At 37.6% G+C, this 17,532-nt stretch overlaps 1 protein-coding gene across 1 annotated transcript; it reads right to left on the bottom strand.

The window, feature by feature from the left end:
• Window positions 1–189: 189 nt before the first annotated feature.
• znf592 (zinc finger protein 592) lies at window positions 190–16,556 on the bottom strand. The gene is given in 10 exon segments (XM_051135328.1): window positions 190–1,799; window positions 1,871–2,012; window positions 2,097–2,209; window positions 2,284–2,559; window positions 10,040–10,184; window positions 10,281–10,454; window positions 10,569–10,747; window positions 13,199–13,780; window positions 13,782–15,387; window positions 15,522–16,556. Coding segments are annotated over 9 exon segments (3,633 nt in total). The 5' UTR covers window positions 15,369–15,387; window positions 15,522–16,556; the 3' UTR covers window positions 190–1,364.
• Window positions 16,557–17,532: the final 976 nt, after the last annotated feature.

Here is a 17,532-nt window from a genome sequence, read left to right as displayed (position 1 = left end):
AAATTCAGCTATTATTTTCTCTTGTAGATTTTATGTAAACATCTTTTATGTGAAATATCTTATTCAGGTCAGTACTACATAAAAAAATAATATGCATTTTGTATGATCCCTCTTTGTTAAAACAATCAACATTTTGCAGATTCTGCCTCAGATCGTAAGTGTAAAAGTTTTTCCTTTAATGCTGTTCAGCAATCTAAAACTCCAATATTATGGCTCTTTTGTAACAGCTGTTTGGTCACAAAAGGTCAGTCAGTGTGTGTTAAATGAACCGTAACTTTCCTAGGCAATAGGAGCCTTTTGTAGCCAAGATTTTAAGGTATGTCCCTATACAGAAACAGACTTTTCCAGAGTAAACAAGTGTAAAGAGATTTCCACAATAAGAAAATCGTCTTATGTCAGATTTTAACGCATCAGACATAAAGGTTTAATCTGAAACATTACTGGTGAAATAACGAAGAAAAGACGAAAACAATAGTAATCTTTGTATTTTACATTTGTAAAGGCCCCCAAAACATCAAACCTCTGCCGACAGCACAAACTGTAAAGTTGAGTCTCTCTCTTTAATATGTAAATTATTTGTTTTCCATACAAGCATTTACAAAAGTGCTAAATTTGATTGTAAGAATGGCTCATTGAATATAAATGTAATTGAAACTATTACTCTACATGGAATGAATATGAAAATATATTTTCTCTGAGAGTGCAGATACCTGGGTTTAAGTGAATACCTTTGAGAATAACGTAATCTCCGTAGTAGCAATACAGTTACAGATGTTTAGCTTTGTGATACAAGCACGCTACCTAATAAATAGAAAACACATCAGACATGCCCTTCCTTCAAGACCAGCACAGCATAAGCACCACCAAAGATCGGCCGTCAAAGGTACTAAATTCTTCAGCATTTTTGGTGACCCTGAAAACAGCCAAATATCACATGACTGTCTCACTTATGGCTACATTAAGTAACATACATAACATTTCCTGCGTTGTTGTAATGTACCCAAGACAGATTTAACGTGGTACATGAACAAAAACATACACTTGCTCCGTAGCGAAACATTGTAACACACTGACATGATGCTTTTGCAATTACACAAAATAAATTATGATTATCCACATACATAAGATGGACACGTAAGCAGTAAAAAGTGACTTGCATGAATTTAACAGTTAAGTTAATTCAAATAATGCAATAAAACTCTGAATGAGTGTCTGTTTTAAACATTATTTCATAATTGTGATAAATGACACGAGATATAGTATTTTACTGTAAGGCAACATTGCAGTACCACATTTATCAGCTGCATATTCAGCATTTGCTTGCAAGGTGATTAGCAGCTTTCCATAGGAGTCCTTTCTTCTGATCAAGCTTTTTCTTCCCCAAATCCACTTGTTTCATCCTGCGTGCTGAAAGCGCTGTCTGTGGGCTCACTTTGGAGTTTGCTTCGCTCCTCCTCTGTCTTTTTTGCGGAGCGAGGTGTGGTTTCATCGCTCAAGTCTGTTAAGTCTAGTCCTTTCCCTGTATCCTCATCGTTGAAGTCCTCCGGTTCTCTGACCTTATGCACAATGATGAGGTGTCTGCTGAGTGCTAACTGAGAGGTGAAACAAAGGCCGCAGTGCTGACACTGGGGTGCGTCGCCGTCGGTTCTGTGTTGAGGTATGTGCTCCTGAAACTGGGCCTGGTCTTCAGAGGTAAAGCCACATTTGGCGCAGCGATAAAGCGGCTTAAGACGCTTTCCGGATGACGTTTCCCCTTTTCCTGCTACTCCACGAGCCTCCTCTGCTCTTCTTTTCCGCTTCTGAAAGAGAAAATGTAGCTGCACACGCCGTACCTGAAGTATGATGTTTCTACAAAGTAAATTGTGATTACCTCGATTGTGGGTTTGACCACCTCCTGAGATGCTAGCTTTGCCATCTGGCTGAAATCTGGGTTCTTGATTCCATGCATCAAGCTGATGTGGTTCATTAGCATAGAGTGTTTAGTGAACGACATCCTCTCGGTCGTGCAGTACCTTCAGGATTTTGAAAGAAACAACACGTGAAAAAACATCTTTGAACATGGAATTGTTTTTAATTACACAGAGCGGTGATTTTACCAGCATGTGTAAACTTTCTTTCTCCCATCATGCTCACTGCGAAGGTGTCGTTTAAGACTCAGCGGCGAATTGAAGGACATTTCACACAGTCGACATGGATGCTTCTTCACAGACTGCAAAACAGGCATGTTCAAATATAAAGATTTTGGATCATAGATGCAAAAGGATGCACTGTAAAGGATCTCACCTTTCCATGGCTGGTCTTCATGTGACTGACGTACGTTTCTCTATCGGGAACCCACAGGAGACATTCTCCACAGGTCCATCCAGCGTTCTTCATACTAGCTCCAGCACTTGGCTTCTGTGTAGCAGAACTCTCTCTTCCCTTCATGCAGGCCTCATTAATTGGTTTGGTCAACCTTGGTTGCAGGTTTTGCGGTGGGGTTTTATCAGAGAATGATGCTGTCTCTGTCTTTTTGGGGCTTTTTTCTGCTTCACCTCTGAAAACTCCACCATGAACAGTCTGCAGATGAAACAGAGCATTTATTTCACTTTTTTTAATATCTAAATAATACAGGACCACTCTTGTTCTTCAGGTCAGCACTGATGAGATGCGACATCTCAGTACAATAGTACTGTGTCAGTACAATACATAGGAAACAGCAGTGGTAGATTCAAAAATATATGACCTGCTCTTTGTTTCCACAATGCAACCACGAGAAGATAGCAAAAATCTCTCCTGGCAATTTCAATCTGCTACAGAATTTGTTTTTGTTTGTTTTTTTGCAATCTAAACAGATCATATCCCTTGCTAATGGATGGTTTTGTACACTTTTGTTATTCTGTGTTGACTGGATTCTTCAAGTTACAGCATTCTGCCTTATCTGTTGTTAAACGTTATTGTAATTACTTGACAAAGCAAACAAGAAAAAGTAAAAACCTTGGTGTCACACTGAACGACCACCTGTCATTTGCAAGCACCCCACCGTAACTGACATACTCTCATCTTGAGTACTACATGCCTCCCAGCATGCAATCAAACTCACGCAGCTTGTACAGAAGGCAAGTATGATCTCTTTCAAAAATATTTGGGTTAACTTAAAGGGATAGTAAATTATCCATTATTAATTACTCACCCTCATGTTGTTCTTTTTTGTTCTTTTTCGTAACACAAATTGTTAAATAAAGTTGTTATTTTTGTTTTCTTTGCACACTGAAAGTATTCTCGTAGCTTCCTAAAATTAAGGTTGAACCACTGATGTCACATGGACTATTTTAACGATGTCCTTACTAACTTTCTGCGTCTTGAATGTGTCAGTTGCGTTGCTGTCTATGCAGGGTCAGAAAGCTCTGATTTCATCAAAAATATCTTTTTGGGTAAACTAACACTTTAAGAATCTTGCATGGACTTGTTTATTTCCACTAGGTTTTTAGGGGTTCAAGTGCGTAGCGCTGAAACCCTATTGTAATTGTTAGAATGGTCACGGAACAGCAGTCTCCATGTAAAACTGTTCGTGCAGACCATAAGTTGTAGAGACTCAAAATTTGGAGGGATGGTAGTACTCATGGTGCCTACAATGTAACCAAGGTTTGCCCCAATTGGCCTGACGGGGCGCTACAACGAACAAAAGTATGAAATCACTCACAACTCCTAAACCATCAATGTGTCTTATGTTGTTGGAATCCTTGGCTCATCGCAGACAAAATGCATGCTTCAGATTCAATCGTAATTTGTAAAAATTTTCAAAAAATTTTTGGGCATTTTGCATTTTTTGAAAAACCTACTTATGTGAACTAGTCCTGGGTTTTTGACCGATTAGAACTGGAGAGTGAATATCAATTACTTATCAAAAAAGTTGAACTCTCGACTCCCTGCGCAAAGGGACGCCAAAACTTTTTAAAGGGGCAGGGTCACTTTTAGTAAAATGCCTATAACTCCTGAATGGAATAAGATATCATTGCCAAACTGAGAACACTTGTGTTGAAAGTAAAGTTATTTGAAAAAAAAAAAAAAAAATTCACAGACCTTGGCAACTTGGTGGTGCTATTAGAGGGGAAAAAAGCATAAAAATGGCTATGACTGTACAACTATTTGTCTTTTTAACATAAAAATTAGAGATGCACGATATTGGATTTTTGCCGATATCCGATATGCCGATATTTTTTCATCTCATTTTGGCCGATACTGATACCGATATATATAATTTTATTTGGAAAGTTAGTTTTTAACAATAACTTATTTGTTAGGATTAAATAAATAGTAATGAGTGGTTTACATTCAATCCCTTCTTTTTCATCAGTAGACTAGCATTATTTATGATCTGAATTTTGTGAATTAAGTTCACTTTTGCTATGTTATAAGCCGAACTTCGGATGCTTTCACTTTCGAATTCGCAATCTGAATACAACATTTCAAAACGAAAACAGAAACGTAGAACTAAACTGGGTGACTGTGAGGGTGCTTTGCAGGACATGAACAGGACATAATTCATTGCTACAATTTCTTAATTCGTTCCTATGATTTATTAATTTATTAATTTGTAAAATGAGGGAACGAATTAATATGTAGTATTAATGAATTGTTAATTTATTCCCACGAAATATTTTATTTCCCACCCGCAATTTATCACAGTAAGAGATACGAAAACATGGATTAAAAGTGAATGACAAGAAAATAAACCTAAGAAATTAAAGGGTGAGACGGTGAGGATTTGGGAAAATAAAATATTAAGTTATGTCGCAATTCGTGACCAACTGGCAAAACAGTACACTTTTTTTGCACAAGAATACCAACATGTTTACCTTCTCTGGTTTAACAAGCGGTCTTTTACCCTACTCGAAAACCAAATCCTCCGTCCGCCATCGTTTCCAGAATAGTCGCGTCCTTTTTGCCGTCACCACCTGGCTCGTGCTGACACTACAAATACAAACCAGGCTCTACACCCGAAGCGCTCACAACGAAAACTACTCTTCGCGTGATCAGTGAAATCCTGAATATGCCACGGCTTTGTAACTCTGTAACCCGCGCTGTATGGAGCAGTGTGACCACGTCAAATTTTAACTTGCACATTTCAAAAAAAAAAAAAAGTGACAGTTTTGATCAGTCTAGAGCCCTGCAATACAAAGGCATTCAACATGGAAAGAAAGTAATAGAAATGTAGTCACTAAATCATGTTTAATTATAATTTCTAATTATTTTATACGGTGCACTGCGCTCTGACAGGGCTGCGGGACACGAACATAATTATTTCCTACAACTTGTTAATTCGTTCCTACGTTTTATTAATTTATTAATTTGTAAAATAAGGGAACGAATTAAAAAGTCGTATTAACGAATTCTTAATTTATTGCCAAAAAATCTTTTATTTCCCACACGCAGTTTACCCGCATAAATGATACGACAACATGGATTAAAAGTAAATGACAAGAAAACAAACCTGCGAAATTAAAGGGTGAGACGGTGATGATTTGTGAAAAGAAACTATAAATATTATTAAGTTTGTGGCAATTCGTGACCAACCGGGAAAACAGGACACACAGCCGCTTATGGCTTTAAATGTATTGTCTCGAACAGCATGAATCCAAAAGTATGGTCGCTACTAACATTTGCCTGCTAACCAATTATTTAACTTATAAAGAATGCTTTGTACCTCACTTTTGTCATATTCACGAAAAATGTTTCATATGAGCAACAGTGTGTTTTGCCGTTGCGCCGCCGAAGAAAGAGAATTCACTGACCGCGCGCCGTAATTACTTTTTATTTTAAATGCAGACCATGTCATGTGCAAACACAGCCATTGGATTTCAAAATACAACAAAGAGCACCATAAAACCATTTAAAATGTGCATTTAACGATCTAGTGACTGCATATGAAACAGGCAACAGTAAATTATCCCAAATGGAACAACGGCGCGTTTTCTCCTACAGCCACTGCTGCCACTGCACGTGCTATTGCTATGCATCATTCTGTATGTGTATTCTCAGTTTAAATGCAGCGATCCAAAACAGTGAATCTACTCCTCATTCAGTCAAAACTTTGCTTCAAGAATGAGCCACACTGCTGACATGATCTAATCCCTAGCACACCCTTAGCACATGGGAGTTAACATATTCATCTTATCGGCAAAACATATCGGCATAATTTTTCATATCGGGCCGATGCCGATATTTACATTTGAAGTCATTATCGGCCGATTCCGATATCAGTCCGATAATATCTGCATCCCTAATAAAAATCATGTTCCAAAGTGCCACAAGTGTCTATAATGACATTTGTGTATCTCAAAAACATGGCCGCTATTGGCCAACATACAATATGTTTCATACGACAGAACTCCTCATTCCAGATAACTTTGCCTCTAGAACCAGTGCTTTCAATCAAACTGTTTGTTAAATGATTGAGAAGAACTAGTCCTAGTTTTTTTGCTCAATATGGAAAAAAAAACACTGCAGGACAATTCTCTGGACTCTCTAGGTTAATTATTATCAAAAAAATGTTCAAATTTACCCTTTGGGAGGCTATTTTACCTATTTTAGGATAATTTACCTAAAATCCTATAAAGCCTAAAGGAAAACTCAAAACTTCACAAAACCTGGTGAGCACATGCAACAGGTGATTCTAAACAAGCACGCAAATTTTTAATGAGACTAGACCACAGCTGGTGCTATAACAGTTAAAAAGGCCTATATTTCTATGGTAAATGGTAAATTTGTTTTTAAACGCATATTTAGGTGGGTACAGCCTTGCTAAATAATATGTAATGTCTTTTTCCTTATATGCTTAAATGCTTTAAGCACTTGAACACCTGTAATCGCTGCTTGCAGCTATATTACTGTACCATAATTCCCAGAAAATAAGTCACACCTGACTATAAGTCAAAGCAGGTCAAATTTGCATTGAAAAGAGAAAAAAAAAATTATTACATTCAGAAATAATGTAAAATACTGCTAAACTACACAAAACAAATCCTCACAACAAATCCTATAAATCAAGGGTGTCAACTTAGCTCCTGCAGGACCATTGTCACGCAGTGTTTAGCTCTAACCCCAATTAAACACACCTGATTCAGTTAACTGAAAATCTAGAAGAGTCCTAGAAACTTCTAGGGAGGTGTTTTGGAGTTGGTTGGATCTAAACTCTGCAGGACAGTAATAATTTAATTTAATAATTTAATAGTATTTAGATTTGAAAATTTAGATATAAAACTTATAGTGCCATTTACTATAAAGACAATTTATTATAAATGCATTTGAAGTAAAACTGAAAGCATGTGGAAAACGCGCTATACAAAAACACTTGGGCTCGAAATGTGTGCTTTGCACATTCTGCGTGCTTGACGCTAATTGGATTATATAAGATGCTTTGAAAGTTGCAGCATATTTTAGATGATGAAAAAATGTGACTTATATTCTGACAAATACAGTACATGTACATAATTAGATTTATTCAAACAGCACTACTTGCATACGTACAGGAAGTACTTAATTTAATAAAGTTCTTAATTGTATGCTGCTCACCATCTGGTGATTACAACAGTCTCATATGTAGCACTTTTTGTAAGCTGGTTAAGAGCATCTGCTAAGTGTCTCAAATGTAAATGTGTAGAGAATGACCTCACACCTCTTCAGTGAAGTTTTCCCTTCATAAGTAAATTTACATCCACAGTTATAAACAAGCTACAGCCGGTTTTTGCAGGTCTTTGTCTCTTAAGTATATATGACCATGCATAATCAAATATTTGACGCAATATCACACATTGCACAATGCCAAAGCCAGTTGTAGTCTGATTAACATGTACACAACCTGGACAAAGCCAAGCTATAATCGCACTGTTAAAATTAAGGTCTGTTTGTGAGACCTCACAGAAATCAGGCTGTTTCAATTTCTGTCTGACAAAAGCATTTCAACAGTGGAAATAAAAATTACAGAACCTGTAATTTCTGAAATTTCAAATGTTCAAAATTTTTTAATTCCAAATCTTTGATTTCTAAAAATTAGCTGGCTTACAATGACACTAATTCATTCAAGTCTCCCAAATAAGGCTTGTCCACATAAGACGAATGCATGAGAAGACAGGATAAAGCAGAGACTCTCAATGGGGAATCGGTTCGACACTGCAGCTGGAATTGCTCACCAAGTGGTTACTGATTGTTTTCTACACTGACCAAAATTATAAACGCACCACTTTTGTTTTTGCCCCATTTTTCATGAGCTGAACTCAAAGATATTAGACTTTTTCTATGTACACAAAAGGCCTGTTTCTCTCAAATATTGTTCACAAATCTGTCTAAATCTGTGTTAGTGAGCACTTCTCCTTTGCAGAGATAATCCATCCACCTCACAGGTGTGGTATATCAAGATGCTGATTAGACAGCATGATTATTGCAAAGGTGTGCCTTAGGCTGGCCACAATAAAAGCCCACTCTAAAATGTGCAGATTTATCACACAGCACAATGCCACAGATGTCACAAGTTTTGAGGGATCATGCAATTGGCATGCTGACTGCAGGAATGTCCACCAGAGCTGATGCCCGTGAATTGAATGTTAATTTCTCTACCATAAGCCGCCTCCAAAGGTGTTTCAGAGAATTTGGCAGTACATCCAACCGGTCTCACAACCACAGACCACGTGTAACCACACCAGCCCAGGACCTCCACATCCAGCATCTTCACCTCCGAGCTCCAAGATCATCTGAGACCAGCCACCCGGACAGCTGCTGCAACAATCGGTTTGCATAACCAAAGAACTTCTGCACAAACTGTCAGAAACTGTCTCAGGGAAGCTCATCTGCATGCTTGTCATCCTCATCTGGGTCTCGACCTGACTGCAGTTCGTCGTCGTAACCAACTTGAGTAGGCAAATGCTTACGTTCGTTAGTGTCTGGCACTCTGAAGAGGTGTTCTCTTCACAGATGAACAGGCTGTACAGAGTAGACAGCAGACAGCGTGTATGGCATCGTGTGGGTGAGCGGTTTGCTGGTGTCAACGTTGTGGATTGAGTGGCCCATGGTGGCGGTGGGGTTATGGTATGGGCAGGCATATGTTATGGACAATGAATACAGGTGCATTTTATTGATGGCATTTTGAATGCACAGAGATACCGTGATAACATCCTGAGGCCCATTGTTGTGCCATTCATCCACGACCATCACCTCATGTTGCAGCATGATAATACACGGCCCCATGTTGCAAGGATCTGTACACAATTCCTGGAAGCTGAAAACATCCCAGTTCTTGCATGGCCAGCATACTCTCCGGACATGTCACCCAGTGAGCATGTTTGGGATGCTCTGGATCGGCGTATACGACAGCGTGTTCCAGTTCCTGCCAGTATTGAGCAACTTCACACAGCCATTGAAGAGGAGTGGACCAACACCCCACAGGCCACAATCAACAATCTGATCAACTCTATACGAAGGAGATGTGTTGCACTGTGTGAGGCAAATGGTGGTCACGCCAGATACTGACTGGTTTTTGGACCCTCCCAATACAGTAAAACTGCACATTTTAGAGTGGGCTTTTATTGTGGCCAGCCTAAGGTACACCTGTGCAATAATCATGCTGTCTAATCAGCATCTTGATATGCCACACCTGTGAGGTGGATGGACTATTTCGGCAAACAAGAAGTGCTCACTAACACAGATTTAGACAGATTCGTAAACAATATTTGAGAGAAACAGGCCTTTTGTGTAAATAGATAAAGTAGATCTTTGAGCTCAGCTCATGAAAAATGGGGGCAAAAGCAATAGTGTTGCATTCATAATTTTGGTCGGTGTAATTTTGATCTCCTCTGTATGACATCTAAAATATATACTGCTTTAGCCCGACTGAAATCAGACTTTTAAAGTGCATGTACACACATTGTAATAGTCTAAACTAAACTAAAGCTAAAGTTACAATTTGACAAGACAATATGTGCACAATTTTCCCAATACCCTATGTGACCGAAACTGTGTCTGTTACACATTACAATGACCAACTACACCAAAAGTGGCTACAAACCTTGAAATGTTGCACCAAAAGTAGTTTCTCTGGGAAGAATGAAGTGCACTCTGGACACTTGAACACACATATCCGATTATGAAAATGTTGATACAACAACTGCTTCCTCTTGAAGACTGTTTCACAGGAACACTTGTAGATCACCCTGCACAGAACGAATCAGATGTAACTCCTCAACACAGTTCTAGGAACATTTATTAAGACTGAATTTATGGTATAACAGATCAATAGATGCACTTACTGATGGTTGGGTTCACTGCCAGCATGCTTGTTTTTTACATGCATCACACAGCCATCGGAAGATCTGAAGGCTACAGGACAGATAGTGCACTTATAGAAGACCTCACAATGCTTCTCCTCAATGTGACTTTTCAAGAGGGACAGGGACATGAAAAGCATTTCACAATGCAGACACCTGAAAGAAATTTGAATGATTCAGAAGAGAGAGAGAATGAAGACAACACAAAAGACATTTACAGTCTTAGAGGGGAAGTTCATTCTTCTAGAGGTCATAGTTTAAGGTACTTACGAGTACCCAATTTTACGGGCATAGTGGAGACAATTCTCTTTCACATGCTTTTGGATGTCCACTGAGCGACTGAGTGCCCCACATTCAGGACAGCAGTAAGGAGATTTGTGTGAGTGAATGCGCTGATGGGCCCTGTAGCTGCACTTGTTGGGTAGCAGCATTGAGCAAACCTTGCATATCTGCATTTAAAGAAAGCAAACATAAGGGTCAATGACATAGAAGAGTGTCTAGAAGAAAACACATGTTCTATATGAACACGTGCTAAGTTCTTAGAAATGTACTCTTTGTATTTACACCGATTTTATAGGCTTCTGAAAAACTCTCTAGAGAGTACAATGACCATTAAGTAAAAGACAACACAAAAGACATTGACCATTGAGTAAAAGGTAATAACATTTCTTTCTGATGCCTTCAGAACAGGTTTACATAATTCTTATTTTCAAATTTTATTTTTAATATACTTTTAACGAGGTTTAAAGTATTTTTACTTATCATAAAATCTAATTAGATAAAATATTTTATTACATTTTTAAATGAAATTTTTTTTTTTACAATAATTATTCATAATTTATGAATTATTGGCCTGGTTTCACAGACAGTGTTTAAACTAAGCCAGGATTAGGCCATAGTTCAATTAGAACATTTAAGTATTTTTTTATAAACATGCTTAGAAAAAACACTGGTGTGCATGTTGAGACAAAACAAAAGCCCTAATATATTTTAAGATCAGTCACTGCAAGGTTCTTTCTGTTGAAACAGCTCAGACTTTTTAGTCTAGGACTAGTCTGTGAAAACGGGGAATAAAGTCATAATTTCTCATATTCATACTTGAAATCATTGCAATTCGCATGTACAATTAAATTAAAATTATTTAAATGTCACATACAACATCTGAACTAATCTTGCCTTGTAAAAGTCCTTTCTATGTTTTTTATTTATTTTTTTCTGAATAAAATTTGTTCTAAGAAATAGATATAATTGAAGAAATAGTAATAAATGATTATGTCAAGTGTTTTTGATTTTATGTACTCACAAAAATATATTATATACTACCAGTCAAAAGTCTTTGAACTGTAAGATTTTTAATGTTTTTAAATATAGTCTCTTCTGCTCACCAAGCCTGCATTTATTTGATCTAAAGTACAGCAAAAACAGGATAATTTGGAAATATGTTTACTGTTTAAAATAACTGTTTTCTATTTAAAAATATTTTAAAATGTAATTTATTCCTGTGATTTCAAAGCTGAATTTTTAGCACCATTACTCCAGTCACACAATCCTTCATTCAGAAATCATTCTAATATTCTGATTTGCTGCTCAAAAACATCTATTATTATTATTATTATTATTATGTTGAAAACAGTTGAGTAGAATTTTTTTCAGGTTTCTTTGATGAATAGAAAGTTTAGAACATAATTTATCTGAAATAAAAATCTGTTGTAACATTATAAATGTCTTTATCATCACTTTTGATTAATTTAAAGCATCCCTGCTAAATAAAAGTATTAATGTCTATAATTAGAAATTAAAACATTATTATAAAATTATACTGACTCCAAGCTTTTGAATGGTATAGTGTATAATGTTACAAACCCTTTTCACTGCAGATAAATGCTGATCTTTGGATCTTTCTATTCATCAAAAAATCTTAAAAAAAAAAATTACTCAACTGTTTTAAATATTGATAACAATAATAAATATCAGTAAATTAGAATAATTTCTGAAGGATCGTGTGACACTGAAGTAATGATGCTGAAAATTTAGATTTGAACACAGGAATAAATTACATTTTAAAATATATTCAAATAGAAAGCAATTATTTTAAATAATAACATTTTTGGGTCAAATAAATGCAGGCTTGGTGAGCAAAAGAAAATTCTTTAAAAAACAAAAAATCTTACTGTTCAAAAACTTTTGACTGGTAGTGTACATCACATGGCCAGTCACATGTCTTCTGTAAATAAAATGTCGTATGCTTGAAATAATAAGAATTCATTTTTAATAATATGTTATGTATTATTTAATTATTTAAATCTCCTATTTAAAAAACGGGAAATAGACGCTGATGCATGTCAATAAAAATGTGGAGATGAACAGACATTTTATTTTAATTTTAAAGTTAGGCAACCTCCTATTTACACAAGGTAAACAAAGCTGCTTAGTTTGTATTATTGTGTGTATAATTATTATGTGTACTCTCTGTGGTGAAGCAGTTATGAAATATTGTTCTTGTAAATACTTTCTAGCATTTCAGTCTTTTTTTTATTTTATTTTAGTCTTATTTTCAGTAATAAATATGCATTCAAATTACAGCGAAGTGCAACAGTTACCACACAGTGTTCAGCAGTGGTCACAAAGTTTTCAAACAGTGGATTTTTGAATTGAATTCTTCTTGCAAACTCTTGCAAACAATGATGTGGATACAGACGGCAATTAGATTACCACACGACCTTTGTGGTTGTCAAAAGATTGGGAGTTTTACATGGGTGGTTGGAGAAAAACACCAGCATTCTGGATTCGGACGCCAATAAAAATCACAGACTAACCCCTATAAATGTTAAAAATCGCTTACGTTTCAACAAGAAATAATTACCGTCCAAATCAAGCTTAAGTTTATTAATTTGACTCACCAGACCTTCAGCCTCCGATGACCTCTGATAGTGACCCGCAAGTGCTGTGTAGTCTGACATCTGTTTATTACAGTCCAGACATTTGAATCCATGTTTAATAACTTTGTCGGGATAAAGCGGCAAGACCACTTGGCTTCTGGCTGACTCTGTGGTGGTGTTCCCGCAAGGTATCTGATTTACGGCCTGCTTAGGCCTGGTAGGCGCCAACATCTGGTCAACAGCAATGGGCTTCATAAACAACTGAGTGCACTGCATTACCATGCCTTTGTTTTTGTGATCTCGAGCGTGTGCCAAAAGAGCACATTTGTTAAAAAACACCAATGTTTTGGCACAGTGGGTGCATGCAACTTCAATATGCACACTCCTACGGCTGTAATGGTAAGCAAGACTCTTTTCCAGCCCGAATGAGTCTCCACATTCTAGGCAGCAGTAACCTTGCGGTGGGAGCTTGATATTGGTGCCTGGTGGCGGACTCAGGTCGGGAACATACGTTGGCACTGGGTTTGAGTAATTCAACAGTCTGTTTAGCGTTCCAGCTGCAGTATTTGGGACAACAGCTCGTGTATTTGGAGAGACTTTTTTTAACCTGATGCACCAATGGTACAGAACTGCACACCATTGATGATGACAACTGAGAGGGCTCCTGTCTATTCGTGGAAGACCTTGCTGTAACCGAGGCAGCAACGCTATGTGGGACTAGATTTAGGTTCGCTAAGTGTAATGCCTTCGGAAGATAGTTCGTATTAGCAAAAGAGCCAACCTGAGCAGAAGCAGCCTTCTTTTGCTTGTTGCCAACGAGTGTTGTCTTAAGAGCATGACCGTTATTTTGGGTTTGAGGTTTCTTTGCGTTCCTCACCGATTTCGTGCTGGATTTGGTCCCCAGTAAAGGTGTCTTTGAGGCTTCCTGCTTTCCATCTTCGAAAATGACCTCTGAAACAGTATCATTTGAACGATACACAGGCAATGTTTTTGAGAAGGCATCTTCAACTGAAGACTGAGATGGCGATGAACCAAACGGTGATGTAAGATCTTCAGTTTCAGAGTCTGGCAATATGCTCGTGACGGTGCGCTTGATTTCTCCAGATGAGGTTTTGATTGTCTTTATTCTGACTCGTGGGATGGCTGGAGGCGAGCCAGCAGCGACAGCTGGAGATGCTTTACCACTGCTGTCACTGCATATACTCATTGGGCTGTCAGGTTGCTTTGCGAAACGTTTCACCACCTCCAGAGGACTTCTTGGGCTCCTTGGCGATATTGGTATTTTTGGACTAATTTTCATGGTCTCTTTTGGGGTGACCGGAAAGTCCTTTGAATTAGTTTGCCCACCTGGATCCTTTTTAGCATTCAGGGCTGCTAATGCATCAAGGCAGGAGGACAATCTGGAGCTGTGAGCTTTGACGCACGGACGGGAAGAAGAAAGATTCACCTCGGGAGTTGGATACGCATTTGTTCCACAATCTTGGATGCTGTCACGCTTAGTCTCCGAACTTGGTTCAACCGTATCATCGCACTCAAGATCATCCACACCTTTTGAATCAAGATGCATTTCATTGCACGTCAAGCTGGATGCGTCTGGTTTTCCATGATTGTCTAAAACAGGAAGAGGCGAAGATGTAAAGATTGAATCAGATGGGAAGTACGAGGACTCTGCAGATTTCGGACGGTCATCGATTCCGTTGCTACGAATGTCTTCAGATTCCGGGCTGGATATAGGGCTAAACTGAGGCATAGATGCTGATAAAGACGGAGCTTTTTCATTCTTGTAGAGGACAGGAATCTTTTCCATGGAACGTCTTGGACAGTCTCCGTTGATGGAAGAGCTATCCAGTCTTGGATAGCTGGACTGATGTGTCTCCAGCGAGCCTGCAGAACTTTTAAACCCATTTTGTAAAAGGTGCCCCAAATGAGAGCTCTCCTTCTCCACAAGGTTTTCATAGGAGTTCTGGCGGCTAGTGTTCTTTACTATAACACTGACAGCAGGGGCATCGGTTGTAGGCACTGGGTGAGGGATCAAAACCGTGGCATCCATGCACATCTCCGAGTGCTTAAGGTGTCCCTCTCCCTCATCCTGATTCCCGTGAATGGCCTCTTTGGCATCCAAACTGGTCGCATCAGGGATGTCAAAGGCAGCCAAGAGATCATCAAAATCAGGGGTCTTCATATCACCCATGATTGGAGGCTTTTAAAACCTGAAGCAACAATATGTAGAGAAAAATAGATCAAAATATACACAGGCCACATATATGTACAAATAATAACTTAACACCAGAATTAACATAATATAAATCTACAAAATATAACCAAATAATTTAATTGTAATCACCATTTGATTCCTGGTTAATTCATCTCAGCAGTTTACGGTATCCATCAGCTTTGCTGCTGTGCACCTTCATCTGTATTGCACTGACACTTCCAGGAACTTCCATAGTACTGGCAAGCTCAAAGACTAGTTTATGGAAACTCTGACTCCATTCTAAGCATTTTAACATTACAATTCTGTATTTGACATAACTACACTCCTGCTATTTTCAGCCAGTCAAATTTACCGTAGTATAAACAGATAGCATGTCACTCTCGCCTAAATTAGTTCAACACAAAAATGGTCGGAGAATTTGTTTTAGACCGACAGAACACCTCTTCACAGGCGTTACGTAAATAAAAAATAACGTTTATGAAAAGTTACGAGCTTTTTTGTACGAGGATGTTACAGAGCTAGCGTTAGCTTCTATGCTAACTGAGAAAACAAACCTTCGCCAAGCTAACAAACCCTTTTAAAAACATTGCTCACGGTCAGATTGATACTACTTCATTCCGTTACACATGACCTGTCGTTTTATATATGTTTTATAATGTTAATACAAATTAGAGAGTATTTATGAAGAAAGCAAAGCGGTTCGTATTGACAGAAGCTTTAGCTGTGCAGTCGGGTGCGCGTTTCTCTAGCTGCTTGCATCCCAGCTCTGTAAATAACGCAAACCTGCGGTAATAATACAACAGTCTGCGGGTATACAAAGCCAAACACGCTATTAAAGCAACCTTGCAAAAGCCATGCAAATGGATAAGCAAGTCAACGTAAGGTATGATTGATTTGTGAGGTTTATAAAAGTGAGTTGTTTACAGTTGCCCGCTGTCTGCTAGCTAACAGCTCTCTCCCCTTCCTGTGTGCGCTAGGACCCCGCTCAGCGCCACACACGGGCCGTGGCTCAAATTCTGAGAAGCTGCCTACATAGACAGCATTTCGGACAGCATCCCCGACCATTTAAAAGACGCAAAAGCGCCTGTGATGCGTAAAAACGCGGTCTAGGCGCAACCGCAGACAAATAGCGACAAATTGTCTCCTCAAACAACAATATAAGAGCATATAGCGTTTTTATAAGGGCGTTTGTTGACATGGATGGGACAAACTACATTCTGGGAAAAGTCGTACGAATGACATTAAGGCTTTGCATAAAAAATAGGCTATAAAGTAACCAAGACCCTCTTAGATTATAGCATACCTAAACTAAAAAAGGTAATAACTAAAAAACTAAAAAAAGTTTTTTTTTTTTTTTTTTGTTTTTTTGTTTGTTTGTTGCTCAATATTAGCAGTCTTAAACCTTTACCTCAAATGTGAAAATTTTCACAGTTTATAATTTTTGACAAAAGTTTTTTTTTAGATTAGCTATGGATTTGATAGAGGGTTTAGACTTTGACAGGGTGGAAACGCTTTCTATCCACTGAAAACATATCTTTCTGAAGAAACTACCCAGATAAAGGTAGGTAAGATTAGGGTTGACTTGTGCTGATAACACATGTATGTGTATTTATTATATAATCCCTAGAATTATTAAAAACACTCATTCCTTTGAGAATACATATTGACAATAAAATTGACGGGCTTGAATGAGCAGTCAAATTCTGTAATGAATTGATTTCAGAAATAGTTATCAGCTTATATCAATGTCCAAACAATACAGATGGACTCATCCAGTTTATAACTTACGAAATTCTTCTGTGATTCTTCGTGACACACATGACTCCTAACATATATATATATATATATATATATATATATATATATATATTAACCTGAATAAATAGGCCTACTTATTGTGCAAATACATGTATAAAAAGATACTGCCTTTGAGAAACAGAGGTCACAATGATAATAAATGATAATGTTTTTATGTTTTTTTAAATACACTAATGTCATACTATAACTATACAAAGATAAAATAAATTGTAAAGTTTCGGTAATGGGAACCTTTTTTTTGTAATTGAAGATCATTTTAATAATCTATTTTAATAATCTAAAGAACCCCTACATTGAAAAGTTTACTGAACCATAGATGACA

This window comes from Labeo rohita, chromosome 18 (assembly GCF_022985175.1).
Source record: "Labeo rohita strain BAU-BD-2019 chromosome 18, IGBB_LRoh.1.0, whole genome shotgun sequence".
NCBI lineage: Eukaryota > Metazoa > Chordata > Actinopteri > Cypriniformes > Cyprinidae > Labeo > Labeo rohita.
This window is presented reverse-complemented; position numbering and strand designations above follow the sequence as displayed.